General features: G+C 42.0%; 1 protein-coding gene across 2 annotated transcripts; it reads right to left on the bottom strand.

Moving 5' to 3' along the window:
* Positions 1-2,973: 2,973 nt before the first annotated feature.
* LOC135505315 (lysosomal acid phosphatase-like) lies at positions 2,974-17,896 on the bottom strand. 2 transcript variants are annotated; one of them, XR_010450264.1, is made up of 12 exons: positions 17,748-17,896; positions 16,519-16,614; positions 16,199-16,285; positions 15,589-15,741; positions 15,345-15,443; positions 12,795-12,884; positions 10,605-10,737; positions 9,319-9,407; positions 8,847-8,953; positions 7,676-7,851; positions 5,903-6,300; positions 2,974-4,669 (listed from the first exon to the last, which is right to left on the bottom strand). XR_010450264.1 is itself a non-coding variant. In XM_064924561.1 (11 exons), the coding sequence occupies exons 1-11, from the start codon at positions 17,832-17,834 to the stop codon at positions 6,170-6,172; spliced, it is 1,248 nt and encodes a 415-aa protein (XP_064780633.1). In that variant the 5' UTR covers positions 17,835-17,896; the 3' UTR covers positions 2,974-6,169. The 2 variants fall into 2 exon arrangements, 1 of the variants encoding a protein (XP_064780633.1); XM_064924561.1 differs by having other exon boundaries at positions 2,974-6,300.
* Between the last annotated feature and the right edge of the window lie 7,848 nt (positions 17,897-25,744).

The raw sequence follows: 25,744 nt of genomic DNA, 5'->3' as shown, positions 1-25,744 counted from the left end.
TAGTATACCCCTCTGGAGCTGCGCTTGAGATGAAGTCACCCAGTAAAATACTACTTGAGGAAGTCTGAAAGTATTTGGTTTTAAATGTACTTAAGTATCAAAAGTAAAAGTATAAATCATTTAAAATGTCTTATATTAAGCAAACCAGACAACACAATTTTTTATATTTTTTTTATAGAATTTACAGATAGCCAGTGGCACAGTTCAACACTCAGACAAAATTCACAAACGAAGCATTTGTGTTTAGTGAGTCTGCCAGATCAGAGGCAGTAGGGATGACCAGGGATGTTCTGTTGATAAGTATGTGAATTAGACAATTTTTCTGTCCTGCTAAGCATTCAAAATGTACTTTTGGGTGTCAGGGAAAATGTAAGGAGTAAAAAGTACATTATTTTCTTTAGGAATGTAGTGGAGTAAAAGTTGTCAAAAATATAAAGAGTAAAGTACAGATACCGCAAAAAACTACTGAAGTAGTACATATACACACACCCCTTTTCCATAACGTTATCGAGACAATTAAGAAGGAATATCATAGTAACTTGTAAGGACATTATAAGCTAAATTTGAGCATCCCTTAAAATTATAATTCATGCAAGCTATGACATTGCTTAATCATAGCAGTCAAACGAGTTAAATCAACATCCATTGATGGGTTTAATACGGGCAAATTATATTTTCTCTTGCCACATATTCAAGTTCCTTTACGACATCATTATGCACCAGGGTTATGGTATATGGCCAATATACCACGGCTGAGGGCTGTTCTTAAGCAAGATGCAACACGGAGTGCTTGGACACAGCCGTTTGGCCGGGGATTTGTGGTATATTCGCCATATACCACAAATCCCTGGGGTGCCTTATTGCTATCATAAACTGGTTACCACTGTAATTAGAACAGTAAAAAGTAATGTTTTGCCGTACCTGTGGTATATGGCCTGATATACCTCGGCATTCAGCCAATCAGCATTCAGGGCTCGAACCAGGTTTATAAATGTAAATAAATCCCCTTTGGCATGTGTATAACTATAGATAAATCTGGAAAAAGGGTTGGAAATAAGTGTCTCCATAATGACAATCTAAATAGCCTACTTACAACTGGTGAAAAGTTGTGCTGCTAGCTCTCCTCTCCCTTTCGTGACTCAGCCAATAACTTTAATGTTCCATCAACAAACACACACCCCACCTTCTGGCCCTTCCCATCAACAAAACAAACACACACAAACACACCGCCCTCCTCACTAACTCAGCAACAGTCTGCGTCACTGCCAGACAGTCAGCAGCAGGTCACAATGAAATATATCTACATTTTTCAAGAGAAATGCCATGGTGGACGACGTGCAATTTAGAAATAGGCCAAAAACCAGCAATCCGCGGCCAATACATTTTCATCCGCGACATCGTTTTCAAAGTAGCCCAACTTGTCCGGAAAACACAGAACATGACAAAAAAATGTGCAGGTGTGGTTCCCTTGCATGTGTTGATTACATTTCATTTATTAATTTAACCTTTAACTAGGCAAGTTAAATTAAACTGGTGAAAACCCTCCCACTTGCTGGTCAACAGATTCTCGAAAAGTTAATTCAATAGGGTTTTCAGCACATTTATCTAAAGCCATCCCTTTAAAATTGTGTAGTATGGATTCAGAAAGAGTGGAACATAAATTGGGACAGCTTAATATTGGCGTATTTATTTATTGTTCTGAGAAGAGAAAATCATTACTATTGGTACTAAGCCCCTGCAGAGAAACCACGTGATCAAAATTACATCACTTCATTGACATGATGAAGAGCAAGCTTCAAACAGGAAGCATACCCCACAAATCACATGGTAAATCAGTGACATTAGGAAACATCTTGAGGATTTTAGAAATGTATCACGTGTTGGGCTAATGTGTTGGATCGAAAAAGAATTTGGATATGCAAATAAAGTGTCTCACTTATTCTAAATTCACCTTACCTTTACATTTTCTTGACAGACTCACTAAAATAGTGAACAGTTTTAGCACCAATTGGTAGCTTTAAAAATCTGATATTGTATATTATTTAGGGTTAGGAAAGTATTCATGAATAATACAAAAAACGGTTTGGAAAGCTTTTATGCACAAAATATATAGGAGGATCAAAGATAGTGGTTTGATTCATCCAGAAAGTTGCCATATTCAGTTGATACAATGATGAAATATTAGGTGAGAAGTGTACAATAGTCCTATAAATCCACCCTCATAATCATAAATCAACTGTAGGTTTGACGCTATACGTCATTTGCGCATGGCTACAAAGCCTACAGCTTGACTCCAAATAACATCCCTGAAAAGGTCATAAAGCCAGCATTTCATAAACTTCACTGTGGAAAAGGTGATACATTATGTTAATATGCTTCACTTTGCTGCCATATGACTGGTGTCACATATGTCCCCAGGTAAAATAGATCTAAAACAATTGTTATTTAGATTTACAATCCCCTTCCCCAAATAGTTTAATCATTTACCTAGCCCTTATCAATTTGTAAATTACAGTGCATGGAGAATTGTGTTAATTCCATCGGGGAAAAGAAAGATGTCGTTTCACTTGGAACCGGCAGGTTGCTGGACTTTATTAATTGCGCGTAAAGGTGGTGGAATGAGGGGAATTAAGTCAAGGTCAGAATACAGCGTATCTGTTGTCAAATCTGCACCACACTTTCATTTTGTTGATCTCCACCCAAAGATAATAGCAGGTGAATCGCATGCTATTCTGTTGTTCTGAATTTTTAAATTCAAGGTCAGATTAGGCAGAGAGAGAAGTGGATCAAAAGGTTATCACTGTACGTTCCATTTACTCGGGCTCAACTTGGGTCAGTGTCCCCCCCCCTTGTAGAATCTATGCAGACACATTGAGGCGGTTCCGGCAGCCCAACGCCCAATTAAAGACACATTATTTTATCAGTTACCTGCACATCCCCCTAGCTTTCGGAACAAGTATTAACCCAAATAAATGTTATTACAGAACAATTTATTTAAAAGGTGCAATAAAAACATTTTTGACAAGACACTCAAAATGCAGTTTAATAAGCAATCCACATGCAAACAGTGACTCAAATCAAAGTATTGCGAATTCCCAGTGCCAAACAATTCTTACAACTAACTTCCAGCATATCAGGGCATGAATGATTTTATGTTTAACAGCATAATTCAAGCACTACGGTGAAACCAATTGTTCATGATTTAACACAAAATATTACAGATAAGAATTACTCTCCAGTCCGTCACGTAGCGATGTGATAAAATGGAGACATGATTATTGGGGCCATGATGTCTACAAAAACCAGTTGGACAAATTGAATCAGATGTCTGGTTAAACAATAGGCACTATTATAAATTACTCATTGCCCATGAAAACACATTGGGATGAACACATGCAAATTAAATTACAGGTAGTGCGGAGCTATTAAAATTATAGTAAAGTAATATGAATAATGGTTAATAAATGTAAAGCAGTAATGGGCAGTCACTACCAACATTGGACTTTTACTCATGGTTAAATTGTGTTACAGCACAGGTCTTATTTTCACAATTTGGACATTAATTCACTTTGCAAAGCTAATAAACATGTGAGCAGCATTTTGTATTCCTAGTTGAATTAGTTAGGGAGCGTAAACAATGTACAAACTTTTTTTACATTTAAATTGCAATAGCTCCTTGGTTATGTGACCTGACTTCAAACAAGGTTCAGAATGTACACTCAGTGGGCCTAAACATTGCACACCCTTCAGTTTGTCCATTTTCATCTCAAACGATTTTACATTAAGTTGCCTGCTCTGCACCCCTGAAGGACAGTGTCACACACACTTATTCACTTGGGCCTTCCTGACCTCCAGGCAGGCCCCCTATTGACCTGGTGACCTCTGATTCCTGGGCCCTAGGCCTATACTCTGCCCGCCCTCTCCCTGGGCCTGAGTGTGTATAGCTTACTCCCTGGAACTACAGACCTCCACACCTACCCGGTCAACACCCCTTTCCCTTGGCTTACTCCCTGGAATTACTAAAACGTCTACAGTCCCGCTGTTGAAACAGGCTCTGTGCACATGGCAATTCAAAAACAGGCTCCGGGTGATCCGCCCGCTTTTTCTGCGGTCCCCACACCAACATCCATGGCCTGAGTGCTTGAGGATCGAGGGCTGACTTTCAATAGACTGCAGCGATTGAGCTGCTCTGCTACATACAAATCCCTGGGCATGGATGGTACTACCCACAGACGTAGGCCTCCCTCTCCAGACAAGCTGGAGATACCTCTCCCCACTTCGTAGGGCATGAGCCAGATCCATGCAATGCCCTATCACTGCAGGGCCATTGGGGCTCGTCTCCTCCTCTAAGCAAATCCTTATCCCGAAGTTACGGATCTTTTCTGCCAACTTCCCTTACCTACATTGTTATAACATGCCAGAGGCTGTTCACCTTGGAGACCTGCTGCGGATATAGTAAAGTAATATTGCCCGGCGTGAGATTTACACCCTCTCCCCCGGACTTTCAAGAGCCAGGGAGAGCTCACCGAACTCCGCCGAAACAGCAACGCTTTCCAGGGCTTGGGCCCCTCCCTCGTGGCAAACCCATTCCAGGGCTCCCGCCAGCTTCTCCGGGAGCGGCCGCATTACCGCACCTCGTGGCGCCCGTCTCCACCAGTCCGTGGACATTCTGAAAGTAGTTTGAGGTCAGTCTGTCACATTACCAAAGAGAAATTGAAATTATAAAGTTTGAAAAATGAAATGTAAAATCGTATGAGATGTAAATGGACATTCATCATTGGACATTCTGAACCTTGATTGAAGTCAGGTCACATGACCAAGGAGCTAATGAAATTAGAACATTTACAAAATTCATGTACAATCTTGTGAGATTAAAATGGACTAACTAAAGGGTGTGCAATGTGTAGGCCCGCTGAGTGTACATTCTGAACCTTGTTTGAAGTCAGGTCACATAACCAAGGAGCTTTTGAAAAAAACATTTTTTTTATTTTTTTTATAGATAATTTAAAATAGTGCGAGATGTAAATTGACACACAAAGTGCGCAATGTGTGTCTATGCCATCAGGTTAGCTAGAACCAGGTTTGAATGTTTTAGGAGTAACGGTTAAAGAGCTATTGAAATTTAAGAAATGTGATTTGTCACGGTTGACCGTTCCTAACTGCGGTTGCAAGGAAAACTACAGGCGGATATCCGTTGAATATCCAACCTGAAGCTGTCTTTACCTTGGTCGGAGTGACTTGTTTGATGGGAACTCAGTGGGGGACACTGCACTCGTTAATTTAAAGGTATCATACTGTATTTATAATGTAATATTTTTATTTTATTTTTTTTTTACTTTGGGGGAAAGAAAAAAAAAACTTAACGTTCCTTAAAAAAAAAAAAGTCTAAAGGAAGAGCAGAAAGAGGGCAGTCACACTGTTAGATACATGTAGCTTTTTCAGCAAATAAATGAATTACTATGCCTTAAATTTAATCTAACAGCCCTTGGCACAAAGCATGACAGTCTTGTTAGTAGTACATGCCTCTGACATATAGAGCAAAGCCTTTACCAAGACTACCATGATGTTAAGGCTTCTCCAAGTACCATGACAATCACCACCAGAGGAAATGAATAGTATTCTTTATCAAATGACTTGGTAGAAGAATGCGCAGTACAGTCGGCCAAAATCTGTTCCTTGGAAAGAATGAAGCACAAGCAGTCCTCGGGTTCAGTGTCACAATGATCATTATTCTCCAAGTGGAGAATCAAACAAGCATGAAGCATCCAGTGGTCCACATTTTGTAAGAACGCTGGTCAGGTGACTTGGACCCATGAGTACAAGTAGTATTTGAAAACATTAAAAAAGCCATTTTTGTCCAAATGCAGTAACCAACTTCATTCACAAACTTAGGAATACTTACCATGACAACAGTTGACTAGAAGACTAGATAACCTTTGTCCTTCCCAGTACGTTTCTGTGCATTTTTGGTGAAAGGTCACAGACCCCTTTGAAGGAAAACATTTTTTACATGTAAAAAGTAAAAAAATAAAAAAAATAAAAGTTGCACTAAAAAGGAGTCCAGTGTTCCCTTTTCCTGCATCCCCCACCAGAGGGCAGAGCTGGGAGGCATTCAAACAACATCTTCACTCTCCCATGAATCCTGCCTACGGTGGAGTTTGTACTTTTGTCAAGATTCAATCTCATTGTGAATGTGACTGTAGCCGTCGGAGGGATCACGTTGCCGACAAAGCACAGCGAGCAGGAGGACGATAAGGAGGAAGAGCAAACAGCCACAAACTGCTAGTCCGATGACCACCTCTGATGATTGGACCAGAGACAGAGAAAGACACAGTAGATATGTCAAAACACACATTATTAGTCGTTCCATGCCAAATCAGCAAGCCATGACACCCACCAACTCAGATTGCTCTGAAGTAGTTTCTGCAGTTAGAAACATAAGCATTCCTGCAACTTTAATTTGATCTCAAAAATTCAGCTAATTGCACCCAAAAATGGGCCATTTTAAATTCATTGGATTCATAATATATTTAATAAATATAGTACCCAACATATGATTTGGTCCAAACGTCTTCCTACCAATGTGTAAAACATGAGAATTCACCCCCAAAAATAGTATTGAACTGCAGCGTGAGTATTGTTTTGTCATTATATGTAATCCCAGTGTATTTGGTAGTGTACTTCCCACCAGTTCAGGTAAATTAGTCATTAAAGTTTTGTTTTATGTCCCATCATACATAAATGGTATTACCAGGAACTCAGTACAGCTTTAACCTACTCTTGAAATTTGTAATAGTAGAATGCACAAGGTGCAATTTCAAAATTGGATAATGCTCTATCAGTTTTGCTCTTGTCAGTTATAGCATGCCTTAGAGAGATAGATATCTATCTATGACTTGACTCCACCAACAAGAGGGGTGTGAAGTGCTTATGCCCATAGAAATAGATTTGGCCCTCACATGCATTAATACATCTCAAAGAATATGTATTCTGTTGTTGGGGTGGTGTTGGTGTGGAGGGGCTCTATAGGTGGCTTTTGACAATTGTTTTGAATATCTTACCTCATTGATAGGAAGAAGTTTGGTCCAAATTGGATGCGAGATACTATATAGAATATATGCACCCTATCAATAGGGGAAAAAATGGCCAATTTAGGTGCAATTAATTAGGTTAATTTCTCAAAGATCAAATTACATTTCAACAAAATAATGTTGAATGAATGCTTATGTTTCTAACTACAGAAACCGTTTCAGAACAATCTGAGACGGTAGGTTTCAAAATCCTCTCTCTTTGCACCATTTTAATTAAAGGGATACCTTCGGGATTTTGGCAATGAGGCCCTTTATCTACTTCCCCAGAGTCAGGTGAACTCGTGGATACCATGTTTATGTATCTGTGTCCAGTACGAAGGAAGTTAGAGGTAGTTTCGCAAGCCAAAGCTAACTGGCGTTAGCGCAATGACTGGAAGTCTGTGTCTAAGTTGCTAGTTTGCAACTTCCTTCAAAATACAGACGGAAAAAAAAAATGGTAGCCACGAGTTCATCTGACACTGGAGAAGTAGATAAACGGCCTGGCAAAATCCCGAAGTATCCCTTTAAAGTGGAATAACCCTTATTCAACACATTCTATTGCTTCGAGGCTCTTTTTCAAACGGCCCATGTTACTCCCATCATACCTGTATCCTTTGTAGGAGACTCAACCATGCACTCCTTGTCCCAATCCTCTGGGATGGATGGTTTGGTGAGGCGCACAAAGTCCTCCAGGGGGCAGAAGAGGTCACAGCTAGGTATAGCCAGTTGGTAAGGCGCTCTTGTGGTGTCATTGCGATAAAACATGGCCACTGTGAATGATCTAGATGGGATAGACTCCTATATTAGACTGACAGCAGATCTCAATCAGATATAAGCACCAGTCAAAGGTTTGGACACCTACTCATTCAAGGTATTAATTTGTACTAGTTTCTATTGTAGAATAATAGTGAAGACATCAAAACTATGAAATAACCCATATGGAATCATGTAGTAACCAAAAAATATAAAAATCTATTTGAGATTAGCCACCCTTTTCCTTGATGACAGCTTTGCACACTCTTGGCATTTTCTCAACCACCTTCATGAGGTAGTCACCTGGAATGCATTTCAATGAACATGTGTGCATCATTAAAAGTTAATTTGTGATATGTCTTTGCTTCTTAATGCGTTTGAGTCAATCAGTTGTGTTGTGTCAAGGTATGGGTAGTATACAGAAGATAGACCTATTTGGTAAAAGACCAAGTCCATATTATGGCAAGAACAGCTCAAATAAGCAAAGAGAAACAACAGCCCATCATTACTTTATAACATGAAGGTCAGTCAATCCGGGATAATTTCAAGAACTTTGAAAGTTTCTTCAAGTGCAGTTGCAAAAACCATCAAGACCCAGAGTTACCTTTGCTACCGAGGACACGTTCATTAGAGTTTCCAGCCTCAGAAATTGCAGCCCAAATAAATGGTTCAGAGTTCAAGTAACAGACAAATCTCAACATTAACTGTTCAGAGACTGCGTGAAATCAGGCCATCATGGTCAAATTGCTGCAAAGAACAAACCAGTAGTCGTAGAACATTTTTGGTTACTATGACTCCATATGTGTTATCTTCACTATTATTCTACAATGTAGAAAATAGTAAAAATAAAGAAAAACCCTTGAACGAGTAGGTGTTCAAACATGACTGGTAGTGAATTTGTTATTTTATTTGACCAAACGTTGCTTATCTAAGCCAGTTTACAAGATAACACAGTAGAATATAACTACACACAGTTTGGTACAGCTATTAACAAGGGTCTTATTCCATCACAGTGCAACCTACCCGTTGTCTTCTTGATAGAGTTCAAATATGTGGCAGGAGGCATAGGGCGGCTGCTTTCCATTGAAGATACTCAAACTTGACTGCAGAGCCACAATGGTGGTGTCATGCTGAAAAGTAACACAAAAGACTCATGCATTCGGCACATTTTGCCACGGGGCGTAGAGAAAATGTGGCCGTTTTACATTTGCTGCAACTCTACACATTTTGCCATAAGAGAGAAAATGTTTGCAGTTGTTAATATGATAACTGATGAGCAATGGCCCCACCCGGACAGTAATAACTTTCAATCCCCCCCAAAAATGTGCTGACATGGTCTAATATAGTGACAGCTACAAAAAAATAAAAAAATAAAGGGGGCTGCTGGTCGCATGGGCCACCAGTTGCCCGTCCCTGCATTAGATGAACAATTTGCAGCAAACAGTCCAAGGCATCCACGTAAAGAGGAGATCATGCACAAGATTTAAAAGCTTACCGCAGAGAGCATCATCATCTTCAGACGGCGATTGGAGTCAGGAAGTGCAGACTCCGAGATGTTATTTACAATGCTACCCAAGAGGACACCTATTTGATGGAGTAGTAAAAAGCCTATAGTTAGCAGTTAAGTAGACAATGAGAAGATTTACCATCTTTTCTCATTCCTTCAGTGCTATTGCCATTACATAAAACATCAGCTGACTTCAATGGTGGTTGTGGGGCTAGTCTTCATCTCGATGATGTGCAAAGTAGTTTAATCGTTTGAGATGAGCGTACTAAGCCAAAGATGTATGAATGCATATTCAAATCTCTAATCACTGTCATATATTTGAGGGCCATATGATGAAATGCAATAACTAAAACAGAGTGGCTGCCAATCCAATTTTTCTGGATCCCTCTTCCTGACAGCTGAAGGTCCCGAAGCTTCTGCACATGTGCGGGATCCTCTACTTTACACACAGCCTGTACTCTACTCGTAGAGCACAGGCTTCTCTGGCAAATAGTGCTTATCTACTAAAGTAAGATCAAAGCTGAAACGATGTCTGCAAGAGCACATAATGATGGTATTATATTAAATTCTGTTATGTAGAATACTATTGTATAACAGTACTCTAAGACAATAAACACCACATTGTGCAAACGGTCACATATCTCTCATGTGGCCAAAACCCAACAGTACACACCACAAGACAAAATGTGTGCTTTGACTGAAACATGCTAATATGTTAAAACAATACACTCAAAAATGTGCTCACTGTAGGCTACTTCAAGAATATCTAAATGCTTATCCCCATGAACCTGATTGAGATCAAATGGTTGGTATGCAGATGCTGCTTGGACGTTTCACCAGTAAAACCTGAATAATTATAATTTCATGATTGACAGAGAGAAAAATAAAAAAGGGAGGGTGACCACAAATATTTGCACGTAAAGTAGAGGTGACGAAACATGAGCAAAATGTGATTCGGAATCTTCAGGGCCCATTTTTATTTTTTTAAGTTATCCGGATTTCGGCAAATCGGATAGGAATAATGCATTAAAATAGAACAAGAGTCTCCATTCATCTGTTCTATTCATTCTATACATTTAAACCTATCCGACAGGTAAAATCCAGATAGAACTTTAAAAAAAAAAAAAAAACTGGGCCCAGGTGTGGAAACCAGGGAAGTGGGACGGGACAGTTACCTCCGACAGCAGCCATGGCCATCACTAAATAGCACATGCAAAAGGAAATGTAGATAGCTGAGCTGAAACGCGTTTCTGCACTTCCCATTCTGACAGTACCTCCTTGGAGACGGCTTTTCTCCTGATGCTTGTAGACCTCAAACAGGATTTCAAAGCCAAAGTCTTTGAGCTTCCTCAGATCATCCATGATCTCAGGGGTCACCCAGTCAGGAGCGGTCATGTTGTGCCTTGCCTGAAATGCCATATTGGAGAACAAAAAACCCCAATATGCTCAAGACACTGAATCAAGGTGAAACTACACAACAATGTTAATAAGATAATAATACCATTCAATCTACATGCTGTTGTCCATCTCTAAAGTAAAATAATATTGCTACCATTACAGTGTTGAACAGCCAATAAAACAAGGTTAACAATATAACCACCAATGAAATTAAAGTAGGTATAGGCAACATTTCTTGATTAACAAGTTGTGATATACAAATAAATAGTTTTAATCTGGCTGGAGACAATGCATGACCACATTGCTGCCTTTGTGTCTCCCCAGCCCTTCCCAAATGTTTCCACATGGCAGGTTTATTTCAGCTGACCAAAGTAAAGCATGACTTCCCTCACGTCGCAACGGTCACAAGGCTGAGTAGCCACAGGGTCACAGTTCTGTTTTCACTTCCATGAAACACTGTGGTTCCTTCGCTAGTTAAAACAGGATGTGAAATGTTCCTACAGCCAAACTTAAAAGTTTAACGGACTCAATCTGCATGATTTATGGCAAACTGTACAGTGGAAATTCTGTAATGTTTCGCAATATATTCTACATTGAAAGTAAGCAAAGTGAAACAGCTATAAGGAATTATAGCTAAACTCAGGACCCGGTCAAAGAATTTGTAGAAATCCAAATAACTTCACAGGTCTTCATTGTAAAGGGTTTAAAACACGGTTTCCCATTGTTTGTTCAATGAACCATAAACAATTAATGAACATGCACTTGTGGAACAGTCATTAAGACACTAACAGCTTACAATTAAGGTCACAGTTATGAAAACTTAGGACACTAAAGAGGCATTTCTACTGACTTTGAAAAACACCAAAAGAAAGATGCCCAGGGTCTCTGCTCATCTGCGTGAACGTGCCTTAGGCATGCTGCAAGGAGGCATGAGGACTATAGATGTGGCCAGGGCAATAAATTGCAATGTCCGTACTGTGAGACGCCTAAGACAGTGCTACAAGGAGACAGGAAGGACAGCTGATCGTCCTCGCAGTGGCAGACCACGTGTAACACCTGCACAGGATCGGTACATCCGAACATCACACCTGCGGGACAGGTACAGGATGGCAACAACAACTGCCTGAGTTACACCAGGATCGCACAATCCCTCCATCAGTGCTCAGACTGTCCGCAATAGGCTGAGAGAGGCTGGACTGAGGGCTTGTAGGCCTGTTGTCTGGTGAGGACCTGCCTTACATCACCGGCAACAACATCGCCTATGGGCACAAACCCACCGTCGCTGGATCAGACAGGACTGGCAAAAAAAAGCTATACACTGACAAGTTACGGTTTTGTCTCACCAGGGGTGATGGTCAGATTGGCGTTTATCATCGAAGGAATGAGCGTTACACCGAGGCCTGTACTCTGGAGCGGGATTGATTGGGAGGTGGAGGGTCCGTCATGGTCTGGGGCAGTGTGTCACAGCATCATCGGACTGAGCTTGTTGTCATTGCAGGCAATCTTAACGCTGTGCGTTACAGGGAAGATATCCTCCTCCCTCATGTGGTACCCTTCCTGCAGGCTCATCCTGACATGACCCTCCAGCATGACAATGCCACCAGCCATACTGCTCGTTCTGTGCGTGATTTCCTGCAAGACAGGAATGTCAGTGTTCTGTTATGGCCAGCGAAGAGCCCAGATCTCAATCCCATTGAGCACGTCTGGGACCTGTTGGATCAGAGGGTGAGGGATAGGGCCATTCCCCCCAGAAATGTCCGGGAACTTGCAGGTGCCTTGGTGGAAGAGTGGTGTAACATCTCACAGCAAGAACGGGCAAATCTGGTGCAGTCCATGAGGAGGAGATGCACTGCAGTACTTAATGCAGCTGATGACTAACATTTGACCCCCACTTTGTTCAGGGACACATTATTCCATGTCTGTGGAACTTGTTCAGTTTGTCTCTCAGTTGTTGAATCTTGTTATGTTCATACAAATATGTACACTTGTTAAGTTTGAAAAGAAACGCAGTTGACAGTGAGAGGACTTTTTTTTGCTGAGTTTATTGTAGGTAATACGCTGCTTACCTCACAGAACAGGGTGTCATGGACACTCCAAACAGTCTCAATGGTGGTGTTCTTCAGACCAGTTTTCTCCCGTACCATCGCTATTAGATCCTGTAAAAGCAAAGGATCAAACAATGATAATCTAGACAAGGGGCATTCAAAGTTAAGATTGTCGACACAGCTTTGACAGCTCAACATGTGGTTGGCAAGTGATGGAGAAGAAATTCAAAACAAGGTAGAAACAAGGCAATGGCAAACATGTTGTCCCCCACAAGTGATGCTGCACCCCCCCTAGGCCAATCCGTGCAATTTTGAAAATGATGGATCTCTAAGGCAAAACGCATCATTCTGCCAAGTTGTGTCAATATCGGGCCAGTGCTATCTGAGATATCACGTGGGTTAGCTAGATTCATATCCCTGAACATGTGTGCCAAAAGATCAGACTGAGTCAAATAGATTCAGCGATGTAAACATATGCCCACTCTAGCACCACTGTGTTCGATATGAATGTTCTTGTACATGTTGTGTCTTGACAGTGTTTGCAATGTGTAATAAATTGTTAAATATCCTTGACTGATTTACAGTGCATTCATAAAGTTCAGACCCCACAACTTTTTCCACATTTTCTTACATTACAGCCCTTTTCTAAAATTTATGAAGTTTTATGAAGTAGTACCCCCCCATCAATTTACACAAAATACCTATAATGACAAAGCATTTTTTGTTGTTGTTGAAATGTTAGCTAATTTATTAAAACTGAAATATCACATTTATTTAAGTATTCAGACCATTTACTCAGTACTTTGTTGAAGTACCTTTGGCAACGATTACAGCCTTGAGTCTTCTTGGGTATGACGCAACAAGCTTGGCACACCTGTATTTTGAGAGATTCTCCCATTCTTCTCCGCAGATCCTCTCAAGCTCTGTCAGGTTGGATGGGGAGCATCGCTGCACAGCTATTTTCAGGTCTCTTCAGAGATTTTCGATTGGGTTCAAGTCCGGGCTCTGGCTGGGCCACTCAAAGACATTCAGAGACTTGTCCCGAAGCCACTCCTGCGTTGTCTTCACTGTGTGCTTGGGGTCGTTGTACTGTTGGAAGGTGAACCTTAGTCCCAGTCTGAAGTCCTGAACGCTCTGAAGGTTTTCATCAAGGATCTCTGTACTTTGCTCCATTCATCTTTGCCTCAACTGGTCTCCCAGTCCCTGCCACTGAAAAATGTCTCCACAGCATGATGCTGCCACCCCCATGCTTCGCCGTAGGGATGGTGCCAGGTTTCCTCCAGACGTGACGCTTGGCATTCAGGCTAAAGACTTTAATCAGACCAGAGAATCTTGTTTCTCTCATGGTTGAGTCCTTCAGGTGCCTTTTGGCAAACTCCAAGCGGGATGTCACATGCCTTTTACTGAGTTGTGGCTTCCATCTCGCCACTCTAACATAAAGGCCTGATTGGTGGAGTCCTGCAGAGATGGATGTCCTTCTGGAAGGTTCTCCCATCTTCACGGAGGAACTCTGGAGCGCTGTCAGAGTGACCGTCCAGTTCTTGGTCACCTCCTTGACCAAGGCCCTTCTCCCCCGATTGCTCAGTTTGGCCGGGCGGCCAGCTCAAGAACGAGTCTTGGTGGTTCCAAACTAATTCCAATTAAGAATGATGGCGGTGGTTCCAAACTAATTCCATTCAAGAATTATGGAAGCCACGGTGTTCCTCAGGACCTTCAAAAGCTTCATAAATGTTTTGGTAACCTTCCCCAGATCTGTGCCTTCACACAATCCTGTCTCAGAGCTCTACAGACAAGTAATTTGACCTCATGGCTTGTTTTTTTACACTGTCAACTGTGGGACCTTATATAGACAGACCGGTGTTTGCCTTTCCAAATCATGGCCAATCAATTGAATTTACCACAGGTGGACTCCAATCAAGTTGTAGAAACATCAACGATGATCAATGGAAACAGGATGCATCTAAGCTCAATTTCTAGTCTCATAGCAAAGGGTCTGAGTAGTTATGTAAATAAGGTATGTGTTTATTTTTAATACAGTTGCCAATTTTCATTACGGGGTAGTGTGGAGATTGTTAAGGATTATTTAAACAAAAAAATCTCATCCATTTTAGAATAAGAATACATTTTTTAGAATGAGGACAAAGTTAATGGATCTGAATACTTTCCGAATGCACTGTATATGCATTTATGAGCCAGACCATGCCCATGTGAATGTTTACTGGTCAATAGTGGCCATGTTGTTTTAGGTACTAGTCTGGAAAGTATTGCATTGAGAGACCTTTGTCCATAGATGCCACATATCAAGTTTTGTGAAGATCGGCCATTCGGTGCCAGAAGAGTAGCGTTTTTAGTGTTTTTCTAAATAGTGGAAAATCCGCCATGGTGGCACCTATGTTGAGAACTTCATGACTTTAGGTCAAGCGGGGTTAGGGGCGTGATGAAGCTAAAGATGAATTGTGAAGACTCAAACCATAGACAGTTAATGATAAGGTAATCACATTTCATAAGAATAAGTCGCAAGCCTCATTAGCCAGTCATCACCTAAATTCCAGTGACTGCAGTGCCACTTACTTTGTATAGTAATGTCATGTTGAGGTACTTTTCTGTGCGTTCAGTCTCAATCATGAGGATTTTATAACGAGGGCAATCCGGAATGGGAAATGACAAAAGCTGAAATAGAAATAGTCAAATGTGTACATTAGTATGGAGGTAGCCAATAACTTATTATTTAAAACAAAATCATATTCAGAATGTCTTAATTTTGTGGCTGTTGTCCATCTTTGGATATCACCCAAGACCTCATCACCCTGCTCACCCTCTCCTCATCCAGGGGTACAGTGTGAACAGGAATAGGCTGCCACTCCAGTGATGGGTTGAAGACCTGTGACCCATTGGGAGGGTACAATCCTGCCAGGTTGGCCTCTGCACTCATCAAGGTCCGGTCATAGTCTGTGCTCCTCACAGAAATCTAGACAAAGAACAATAGGAGGGGTAGTGGTTATCATTGAAACAAGATACTTCCTTTTGCAGTTCAGTGGCTACAGCCTTGAGCTGGTTTTACTTGGATTTCTCTTCTTAAACCTTTATTTAACTAGGCAAGTCAATTAAGAACAAATACTTATTTACAATGACTGCCTACCCCGGCCAAACCCGAGCGACGCTGGGCCAATTGTGTTCCGCCCTATAGGCCTCCCAATCACGGCCAGATATGATACAGCCTGGATTCGAACCAGGGACTGTAGTGACACCTCTCGCAATAAGATGCAGTGCATTAGACCACTGCGCCACTCAGGAGCCTAGTGAATTTTTGGAAGAGTCCACAGTTTGTTTAACCTGGGCAATACACATGATCCAATTTGCATTTCTAATTTAATTGAGTCTGTGAGACCATCATAGTTTCAACAAGGAACTAAACCATAAAATACCTCATGTCGGTCATAGGTGTCATTTAGAAAACCCTGATAGCGTTTCCGCAGCACCTGTCCCAGCTCAAAGTGCTGCCTCATTCCTTCCTGTAGAGATCCCAGAAATGGTGTGCTATTAGTACAGCAAGAACCATACCCGTCAGTGCATCAAGATTCTTCCTCATGCTTGGGTACCAGTTTGTTTGAGGGATCATTCCACTCAGTGTCATGCTAAACATTGCTTTCGCATGACACGGAGTACAAAGAGTTGAACGTTTTCAAAACAGGTTCTGGATTTCAGGCTAGTGTAATTCAGTACTTGATCATTTTTTTTACTTTACCTGCGAGAGCTGTCCAAAGCCCTGTGGCCAAGAGCTCTCCTGGTAGCGATCAGTGGGGTAGGCTTTGACTGGGGATCGGTCACCATGGCGGTAGAGCTAGGTAAAAAGAAAAATCCCAAACATTTCATTCTAGGCAAGTGACAAACTGGTTGGACTAGCCTTTCCCATGTCCAGCACAAGCAGGATCCTCCACCACAATTAGGCTAAACTCAATGTGTATTTTGTCTTCCATTAACAGAGCCACACTTACTAGAGCAAAGTCAACATAGCAACAATCCAGTGTTGCTGTTCATCCAATAATTTCTCCCTTCTTTGTGACCTTATTTGTCAGCTAGTTAACGTTACGTGAAAGTCATTGGGGTCACATAACAGCTTGTATAGCCCTAAAAAAAACAGGCATCAGTGAAACCGTATTAGCTTAACGTTACCTACGTAACGTTGCACAGCACGAACTGTCCAGACTCGATAACGTTTACCAGGCTAGCCTATAGCAAAACAATGTTGCTAGCTAACGTCAGTTCCTCTTTTGGTAACATTACATATTCCAGCTAGGTATGTTAGGTAGTTAGAGTTAGTAAGTAGCTAACTTTGCCAGTTCACTTATTGTGTAACATTTAAAGAGAAGAATATCCGTCAGACGACTGCGTATCAAGCCAGTTTACGTTAAAACGAACACGACACACCGCTAGTTAGCACACACAAGTTAACGCTAGCTGGCGAACTTCAGCTAAACAAGTCAACCGTATTTTTATTTAACCTTTATTTAACCAGGTAAGCTAGTTGAGATCAAGTTCTCATTTACAACTGCGACCTGGCCAAAATAAAGCACAGCAGTGCGACACAAACAACATCACAGAGTTACACATGGGTTAAACAACCGTAGTCAATAACACAAAAAAACAAACATCAAGTCTATATACACAGTGTGTGCAAATGACGTGAGGTGGTAAGGCAATAAATAGGCCATAGTAGCGAAGTAATTACAATTTAGCAAATTAACACTGGGGTGATAGATGAGCAGATGGTGATGTGCAAGTAGAAATACTGGTGTGCAAAAGAGCAGAAAAGTAAATAAAAACAATATGGGGATTGGGTGGGCTATTTTACAGATGGGCTATGTACAGCTGCAGCGATCGGGTTAGCTGCTCAGATTGCTGATGTTTAAAGTTAGTGAGGGAAATAAAAGTCTCGAGCTTCAGCGATTCTTTTCTAGCTAACAGCATACTCACCACCGTTACAAATGTCAGTCTTCTGTCTCCAACAACTTTACCTAAAACAGCGAACATTGTCAATAGAAGCAGTACAGTGGAGTCCATCGTCAACGTCCGGTTACTTTAACACATTAGCTATATAACACAACCTTCAAAATATATTTGTAAACTTCTTCTTCGAGGTGGTTTAACGGCGGCTGGCATCCAATATGTTGCATTACCGCCACCTACTAGACTGGAATAAAACTCCCTTATATTTTGCTTGAAATAAATAAATACCCTACCATTTAATACTACAGTCACAATTTTTTTTTTATGTAATAAAATTAAACCACCACACTCCACTATTTAACCCTCCTGTTGTGTTCTTTTCATGTTAACTATTTCTGTGTTCCCGGTCCAAAATGACCACCCCATTATAGCTGATTATAAATCTATAATAATAAAAAGATCATTATGTGATAATATATGTATCAACTTAAGTTTTGAACTTGTGCTATTTATGGTCTGTAGGCCTCATTGATCTGAGCTCATACAACTCGTTTTTGAGTAAGAAAAAGCATAATGTATGGATTATGGATCACCACAGATAACACTGCTACTCCTACTGCTCTCTCTTCGTCCGCCCACGTGTTCTCGCACACCCCGAGAGCTTCTGGTCAGCGGGGTGGTGGCACCGGGATCCTCATCTCTCCCAAGTGGTCATTCTCTCTCTCTCCCCTTACCCATCTGTCTATCGCCTCCTTTGAATTCCATGCTGTCACAGTTACCAGCCCTTTCAAGCTTAACATCCTTATCATTTATCGCCCTCCAGGTTCCCTCGGAGAGTTCATCAATGAGCTTGATGCCCTGATAAGCTCCTTTCCTGAGGACGGCTCACCTCTCACAGTCCTGGGCGACATTAACCTCCCCACGTCTACCTTTGACTCATTCCTCTCTGCCTCCTTTCCACTCCTCTCCTCTTTTGACCTCACCCTCTCACCTTCCCCCCCTACTCACAAGGCAGGCAATACGCTCGACCTCATCTTTACTAGATGCTGTTCTTCCACTAACCTCATTGCAACTCCCCTCCAAGTCTCCGACCACTACCTTGTATCCTTTTCCCTCTCGCTCTCATCCAACACTTCCCACACTGCCCCTACTCGGATGGTATCGCGCCGTCCCAACCTTCGCTCTCTCTCCCCCGCTACTCTCTCCTCTTCCATCCTATCATCTCTTCCCTCTGCTCATACCTTCTCCAACCTATCTCCTGATTCTGCCTCCTCAACCCTCCTCTCTTCCCTTTCTGCATCCTTTGACTCTCTATGTCCCCTATCCTCCAGGCCGGCTCGGTCCTCCCCTCCCGCTCCGTGGCTCGATGAGTCATTGCGAGCTCACAGAACAGAGCTCCGGGCAGCCGAGCGGAAATGGAGGAAAACTCGCCTCCCTGCGGACCTGGCATCCTTTCACTCCCTCCTCTCTACATTTTCCTCCTCTGTCTCTGCTGCTAAAGCCACTTTTTACCACTAAATTCCAAGCATCTGCCTCTAACCCTAGGAAGCTCTTTGCCACCTTCTCCTCCCTCCTGAATCCTCCTCACCCCCCCCCCTCCTCCTCCCTCTCTGCAGATGACTTCGTCAACCATTTTGAAAAGAAGGTCGACGACATCCGATCCTCGTTTGCTAAGTCAAACGACACCGCTGGTTCTGCTCACACTGCCCTACCCTGTGCTCTGACCTCTTTCTCCCCTCTCTCTCCAGATGAAATCTCGCTTCTTGTGACGGCCGGCCGCCCAACAACCTGCCCGCTTGACCCTATCCCCTACTCTCTTCTCCAGACCATTTCCGGAGACCTTCTCCCTTACCTTGTAATACTGTAGCAACTTTTTGACAGAAGGTTGTACGAATGGGGCTTTAGAGGAGAGACATGGTAGTGAAACCTCTCAGCCATCCTGTTCAAAGTCCTCCATGAACTTCCTGACCTTGAACAAGTCCTCCATGTTGACTGTGGGTCTCCTGAAGGATAGTGAGCGCTGCATGTCAGACTGGAGGGCAGAGGGACATACCGAGAGGACGAACAAAATCATGAGCACGGTTCAGCAATTACACTAATCTGAGAGACAGACGTGCATGTTGAAACGCCATGTTCCAGTATGTTTTGTGAGCAGTGAATGTGAATGTCAGTGAACATAGGGAGTGTGTCTGTGTTGTGAATGTATGTTTCTCACCACGCAGATAATGGGCATCAGCAGCTTGTCGCTAGGTACATCCATCCAGGTCAATTCTATGGCAGCCGGGTTCCGAGGCGAGCACGGGGTTGGTCATCCACCTTTAATTTACTGCTGGCACGGGACGGCCCTCACACCTAGAGTACCATCACAAACGATCTTAAATCTCCTCAATAGTAGAGAAAACTATACACCTTCAGTGTGGTTTACAAGAGTCGACTGCAATAGAGTTCCTATATCATGTGTATAAATCACTTTTTTGAATTGTGTGGTTGACTGCACTTTCCAGACAGGCTGCATGAGGGCATTTCATATGATGCTAAAGTCGGCCCCAGAGTAGCCTTCTGTCTTTTTGGCGAGCTTCTCAACCGTAGCCCCAGGACCTCACACAGGAGCAACGGACACCCTGCCCAGACCAGTGAGACACCCTCCCAGACCTGCAACACCCCCTCGTGAAGGACCTGCACCGAGATGAGGCCCTACAAGAGGCCCTACACCTAGACCACAGCAATAACCAGCCACACCCCAACCAGCTAAGACACCCGAAGAAAACCCTGGCCACACTATAGGCCCCCCATATCAGACCTATGCCTCTTCTGCCTACCCCATGCCCCCACCCCTTCAGCAAGGACCTCAACATGACAGCAGGACATATGCCCAGGCCGTGAGCAGAGCAACAAGCCTAACGCCCACTATTACACCCCCCAAGCCCCATGCTCTGCTCACAGCTACTGTGAAGTTCCAGGCCTAAACCACACAAAAACAATACTAGACACTATGGAACACAAAGCTTTTACTATCTCATCCTGGAATATACAAGGTCTGAGGTCATCTGCCTTTGGCCTAAAGAGCAGGAACCCAGACTTCAAAGGAATTGAAAATACAGACATTGTAATCCTACAAGAAACATGGTATAAAGGAGATGTGACTCAGGGGGTATGCTAATTTGGTATAGAGCAGACCTAACCCACTCCATTAAATTAGTCGAAACAGGAACATTTTTACATCTGGCTAGAAATTAATGAGGAAATAATCTCAACATCGAAAAATGCCCTCATGTGTGCTACCTACATCCTCCCAGTAGAATCCCCATCCTAGAGGGGGAGATGAACAATTTTCAGGCCCTGGGACATGTACTAGTCTGTGGCGACCTGAATTCCAGAACTGGACAAGAACCTGACACACTCAGCACACATGGGGGGACAAACACCTACCTGTAGGTGACAGCATTCCTTCCCCCATATGCCCCCCTAGACACAACTATGACAACATAACCAAGAAAAACGGGTCACACCTCCTGCATCTCTGTCGGACGCTGTGTATGTACATAGTCAATGGTAGGCTTCGAGGGTACTCCTATAACGAATCTCTTGGCAGTAGTACTGTCGACTACTTTATCACTGACCTCAACCCAGAGTCTCTTAGAGCGTTCAGTCAGTCAGTCCACTAAAATCCCTATCAGATCACAGCAAAATCATACTCTACTTGAACAGAGCTTTGCTCAATCAAGAGGCATCAAATTAAAAGGAACTGAATAATATTAAGAAATGCTATGGAAGGAAGGTAGTGTGGAAATCTACCAAAAAACAATTAGGCAGCAACAAATTCAATCCCTTCTAGACATTTTCCTGGACAAAATGTTTCACTGTAGTAGTGAAGGTGTAAACTTGGCAGTAGAAAACTTAAATAGTACATTTGGCCTTTCAGCTTCCGTATCAAATCTAAAAATTCAAGCAGACAGCCTAAGAAAATTAACAACAATGACAAATGGTTTGATGAAGAATGCAAAAACCTAAAAAAGAAACTGAGAAACTTATCCAACCAAAAACATACAGTGGGGAGAACAAGTATTTGATAACCTGTAAAATCGGCAGTGTTTCCTACTTACAAAGCATGTAGAGGTCTGTAATTTATATCATAGGTACACTTCAACTATGAGAGACGGAATCTAAAACAATCCAGAAAATCACATTGTATGATTTAAGTAATTAATTTGCATTTTATTGCATGACATAAGTATTTGATACATCAGAAAAGCAGAACTTAATATTTCGTACAGAAACCTTTGTTTGCAATTACAGAGATCATACGTTTCCTGTAGTTCTTGACCAGGTTTGCACACACTGCAGCAGGGATTTTGGCCCACACCTCCATACAGACCTTCAGATCCTTCAGGTTTCGGGGCTGTCGCTGGGCAATACGGACTTTCAGCTCCCTCCAAAGATTTTCTATTGGGTTCAGGTCTGGAGACTGGCTAGGCCACTCCAGGACCTTGAGATGCTTCTTACGGAGCCACTCCTTAGTTGCCCTGGCTGTGTGTTTCAGGTCGTTGTCATGCTGGAAGACCCAGCCACGACCCATCTTCAATGCTCTTACTGAGGGAAGGAGGTTGTTGGCCAAGATCTCGCAATACATGGCCCCATCCATCCTCCCCTCAATACGGTGCAGTCGTCCCCAAAGAATGATGTTTCCACCTCCATGCTTCACGGTTGGGATGGTGTTCTTGGGGTTGTACTCATCCTTCTTCCTCCAAACACGGCAAGTGGAGTTTAGACCAAAAAGCTAGATTTTTGTCTCATCAGACCACATGACCTTCTCCCATTCCACCTCTGGATCATCCAGATGGTCATTGGCAAACTTCAGATGGGCCTGGACATGCGCTGGTTTGAGCAGGGGGACCTTGCGTGCGCTGCAGGATTTTAATCCATGACGGCGTAGTGTGTTACTAATGGTTCTCTTTGAGACTGTGGTCCCAGCTCTCTTCAGGTCATTGACCAGGTCCGTGTAGTTCTGGGCTGATCCCTCACATGAGCATTGATGCCCCACGGGGTGAGATCTTGCATGGAGCCCCAGACAGAGTGATTATCCGTCATCTTGAACTTCTTCCATTTTCGAATAATTGCGCCAACAGTTGTTGCCTTCTCACCAAGCTGCTTGCCCATTGTCCTGTAGCCCATCCCAGCCTTGTGCAGGTGTACAATTTTATCCCTGATGTCCTTACACAGCTCTCTGGTCTTGGCCATTGTGGAGAGGTTGGAGTCTGTTTGATTAAGTGTGTGGACAGGTGTCTTTTATGCAGTTCAAACAGGCGCAGTTAACACAGGTAATGAGTGGAGAACAGGAGGGCTTCTTAAAGAAAAACTAACAGGTCTGTGAGAGCCAGAATTCTTACTGGTCGGTAGGTGATCAAATACTTGTCATGCAAAAAAATGCAAATTAATTTCTTAAAAATCATACAATGTGAATTTCTGGATTCTGTCTCTCACAGTTGAAGTGTACCTATAATCAAAATTACAGACCTCTACATGCTTTGTAAGTAGGAAAACCTGCAAAATTGGCAGTGTATCAAATACTTGTTCTCCCCACTGTAGAGACCCAGAAAACCTGAGCCTACGCCTTCACTACGGTGAATCACTAAAACAATACAGAAATACACTATGGAAAAAGAAGGAACAGCACGTCAGAAATCAGCTCAATGAAACTGAAGAATCCATAGAATCTAACCACTTCTGGGAAAATTTAAAAACTCTAAACATGAATGAGTTATCTATCCAAAGCGGAGATGTATTGATAAACCACTTCTCCAATCTTTTTGGCTCTATAACAAAGAACAAAGAACAGCAAAAACATATACATTGTCAAATACAAATCTTAGAATTCACTATTAAAGACTACCAGAACCCACTGGATTCTCCAATTACATTGAATTAACTACAGGACAAAATACAAACCCTCCAACCCAGAAAGGCCTGTGGGGTTGATGTTATCCTCAATGAAATGGTAAAATACACAGACCACAAATTCCAATTGGCTATACTTAAACTCTTTAACATCATCCTCAGCTCTGGCATATTCCCCAATATTTGGAGCCAAGGACTGGTTACCCCAATCCACAAAAGCAGAGACAAATTTGGCATATACAAATTGACTATACAAATTGATGGAAGGTGGTGTAGGGGGAAAAATATACGACAGAAAAGCCATGTACACAAACAAGTGTGCGGTTAAAATTGGCAAAAAACAGGCACATTTCTTTCCACAGGGCTCGGGGGGTGAGACAGGGATGCAGTTTAAGCCAAACCCTCTCCTTCCGTCCGAGACGGACAAGACGACAGACAGGACAGGGTTTGGCATATATACACACACACAACGAATTGGCGAGGACGCTAGAATGGTCTGCAGCACCAGGCCTCACCCTACTAGAATCTGAAGTCAAATGTCTACTGTTTGCTGATGATCTGGTGCTTCTCTCTCCAACCAAGAAGGGCCTACAGCAGCACCTAGATATTCTGCACAGATTCTGTCAGACCAGGGCCCTGGCAGTAAATCTCAGACAAAAATAATGGTATTCCAAAAAAGGTCCAGTTGCCAAGACCACAAACACAATCTAGACACCTTTGCCATAGAGCCCACAAAAACTATACATACCTCGGCCTAAACATCAGCGCCACAGGTAACTTCCAAAGATGTGAACGATCTGAGAAACAATGCAAGAATAACCTTTTATGCCATCAAAAGGAACGTAAAAAATGTGACATACCAATTAGGATCTGGCAAAAAATACTTGAATCAGTTAGAACCCATTGCGGTCTGGGGTCCGCTCACCAACCAAGAATTCACAAGATGGAATAAACACCAAATTGAGATTCTGCATGCCAAATGATCCTATTTGTACACCGTAAAACACCAAACAGACCCCCAAGACAGCAACACAATTAGACCCAATCAAATCATGAGAAAACAAAGATAATTACTTGACACATTGGAAATAATTTACAAAAAAAACCAGCAAACTAGAATGCTATTTGGCCCTAAACAGAGAGTACACAGTGGCAAAATACCTTACCACCGTGACTGACCCAAAATTAAGGAAATCTTAGTGACACATATTTCCCTCATTACACAGACCCACAAAGAATTCAAAAACAAGTACACTTTGGATGACCTCCCATATCTATTGGGTGAAATACAAGTGTGCAATCACAGCAGGAAGATTTGTGACCTGTTGCCACAAGAAAAGGGCAACCAGTGAAGAACAAACACCATTGGAAATACAACCTATATTTATGTTGATTTATTTTCCCTTTTGCACTTTAACAATTTGAACATCATTACAACACTGTATGTACACACAAGACATTTTAAAGGTCTATATTCTTTAGGAACTTGTGTAATATTTACTGTTAATTTTTTATTGTTTATTTCACTTTTGTTTATTATCTAGTTCACTTGCTTTGGTAATGTAAACATGTTTCTCATGCCAATAAAGCCAGTTAAATTGAAAATTGAAAGAGTGAGAGAGAGCACGCTATAGGGAGAAATACAGCGAGAAAGGTAGAGAGAGAGATATGTTTATTTACTTTACTACTACTTGCACATTGTTACAACACTGCATAGCCAATAATACAATACTTGAAATGTCTATTCTTTTAACACTTTTGTGAGTGTAATGTTTACTGTGATTTTTTTATTGTTTTTTCCCCTCGTTTAACTGTCTTTTGTTTCTTGTTTATTTCTTTTGCTTTGGCAATGTAAACATTGTTTCCCATGCCAATAAAACCCTTTGAATTAAATTGAATTGAAAGAGAGCCCCTGCGCTCCAACTGACTCCGACAGTTGAACTTGACTATATGTTAAGATGGCGCTGATGCCCGTAACCAATTGTGCTATTTTGTTAATTTTTTTGCGTTGTTTGTAACTTATTTTGTACATAATGTTTCTGCTACCATCTCTTATGGCCGAAAATAACTTCTGGGATTTACTCACCACAAACTGGAAGAAGCTTTTACCTTTAACGAGTCTGACAAGA

Source organism: Oncorhynchus masou, chromosome 2, assembly GCF_036934945.1.
Source record: "Oncorhynchus masou masou isolate Uvic2021 chromosome 2, UVic_Omas_1.1, whole genome shotgun sequence".
Taxonomy (NCBI): domain Eukaryota; kingdom Metazoa; phylum Chordata; class Actinopteri; order Salmoniformes; family Salmonidae; genus Oncorhynchus; species Oncorhynchus masou.
This window is presented reverse-complemented; position numbering and strand designations above follow the sequence as displayed.

What these genes read in the sequence shown, in the direction of transcription:
- LOC135505315 (XM_064924561.1), bottom strand. Translation starts at nt 17,834, where the DNA reads ATGGACTCCACTGTACTGCTTCTATTGACAATGTTCGCTGTTTTAGGT. An exon ending in AGATGATGATGCTCTCTGCG is followed by an intron (nt 8,954 to 9,318) that starts GTAAGCTTTTAA and finishes GTTACTTTTCAG; the next exon opens with CATGACACCACCATTGTGGC. An exon ending in GTCTCCTACAAAGGATACAG is followed by an intron (nt 6,301 to 7,675) that starts GTATGATGGGAG and finishes TCCAATCATCAG; the next exon opens with AGGTGGTCATCGGACTAGCA.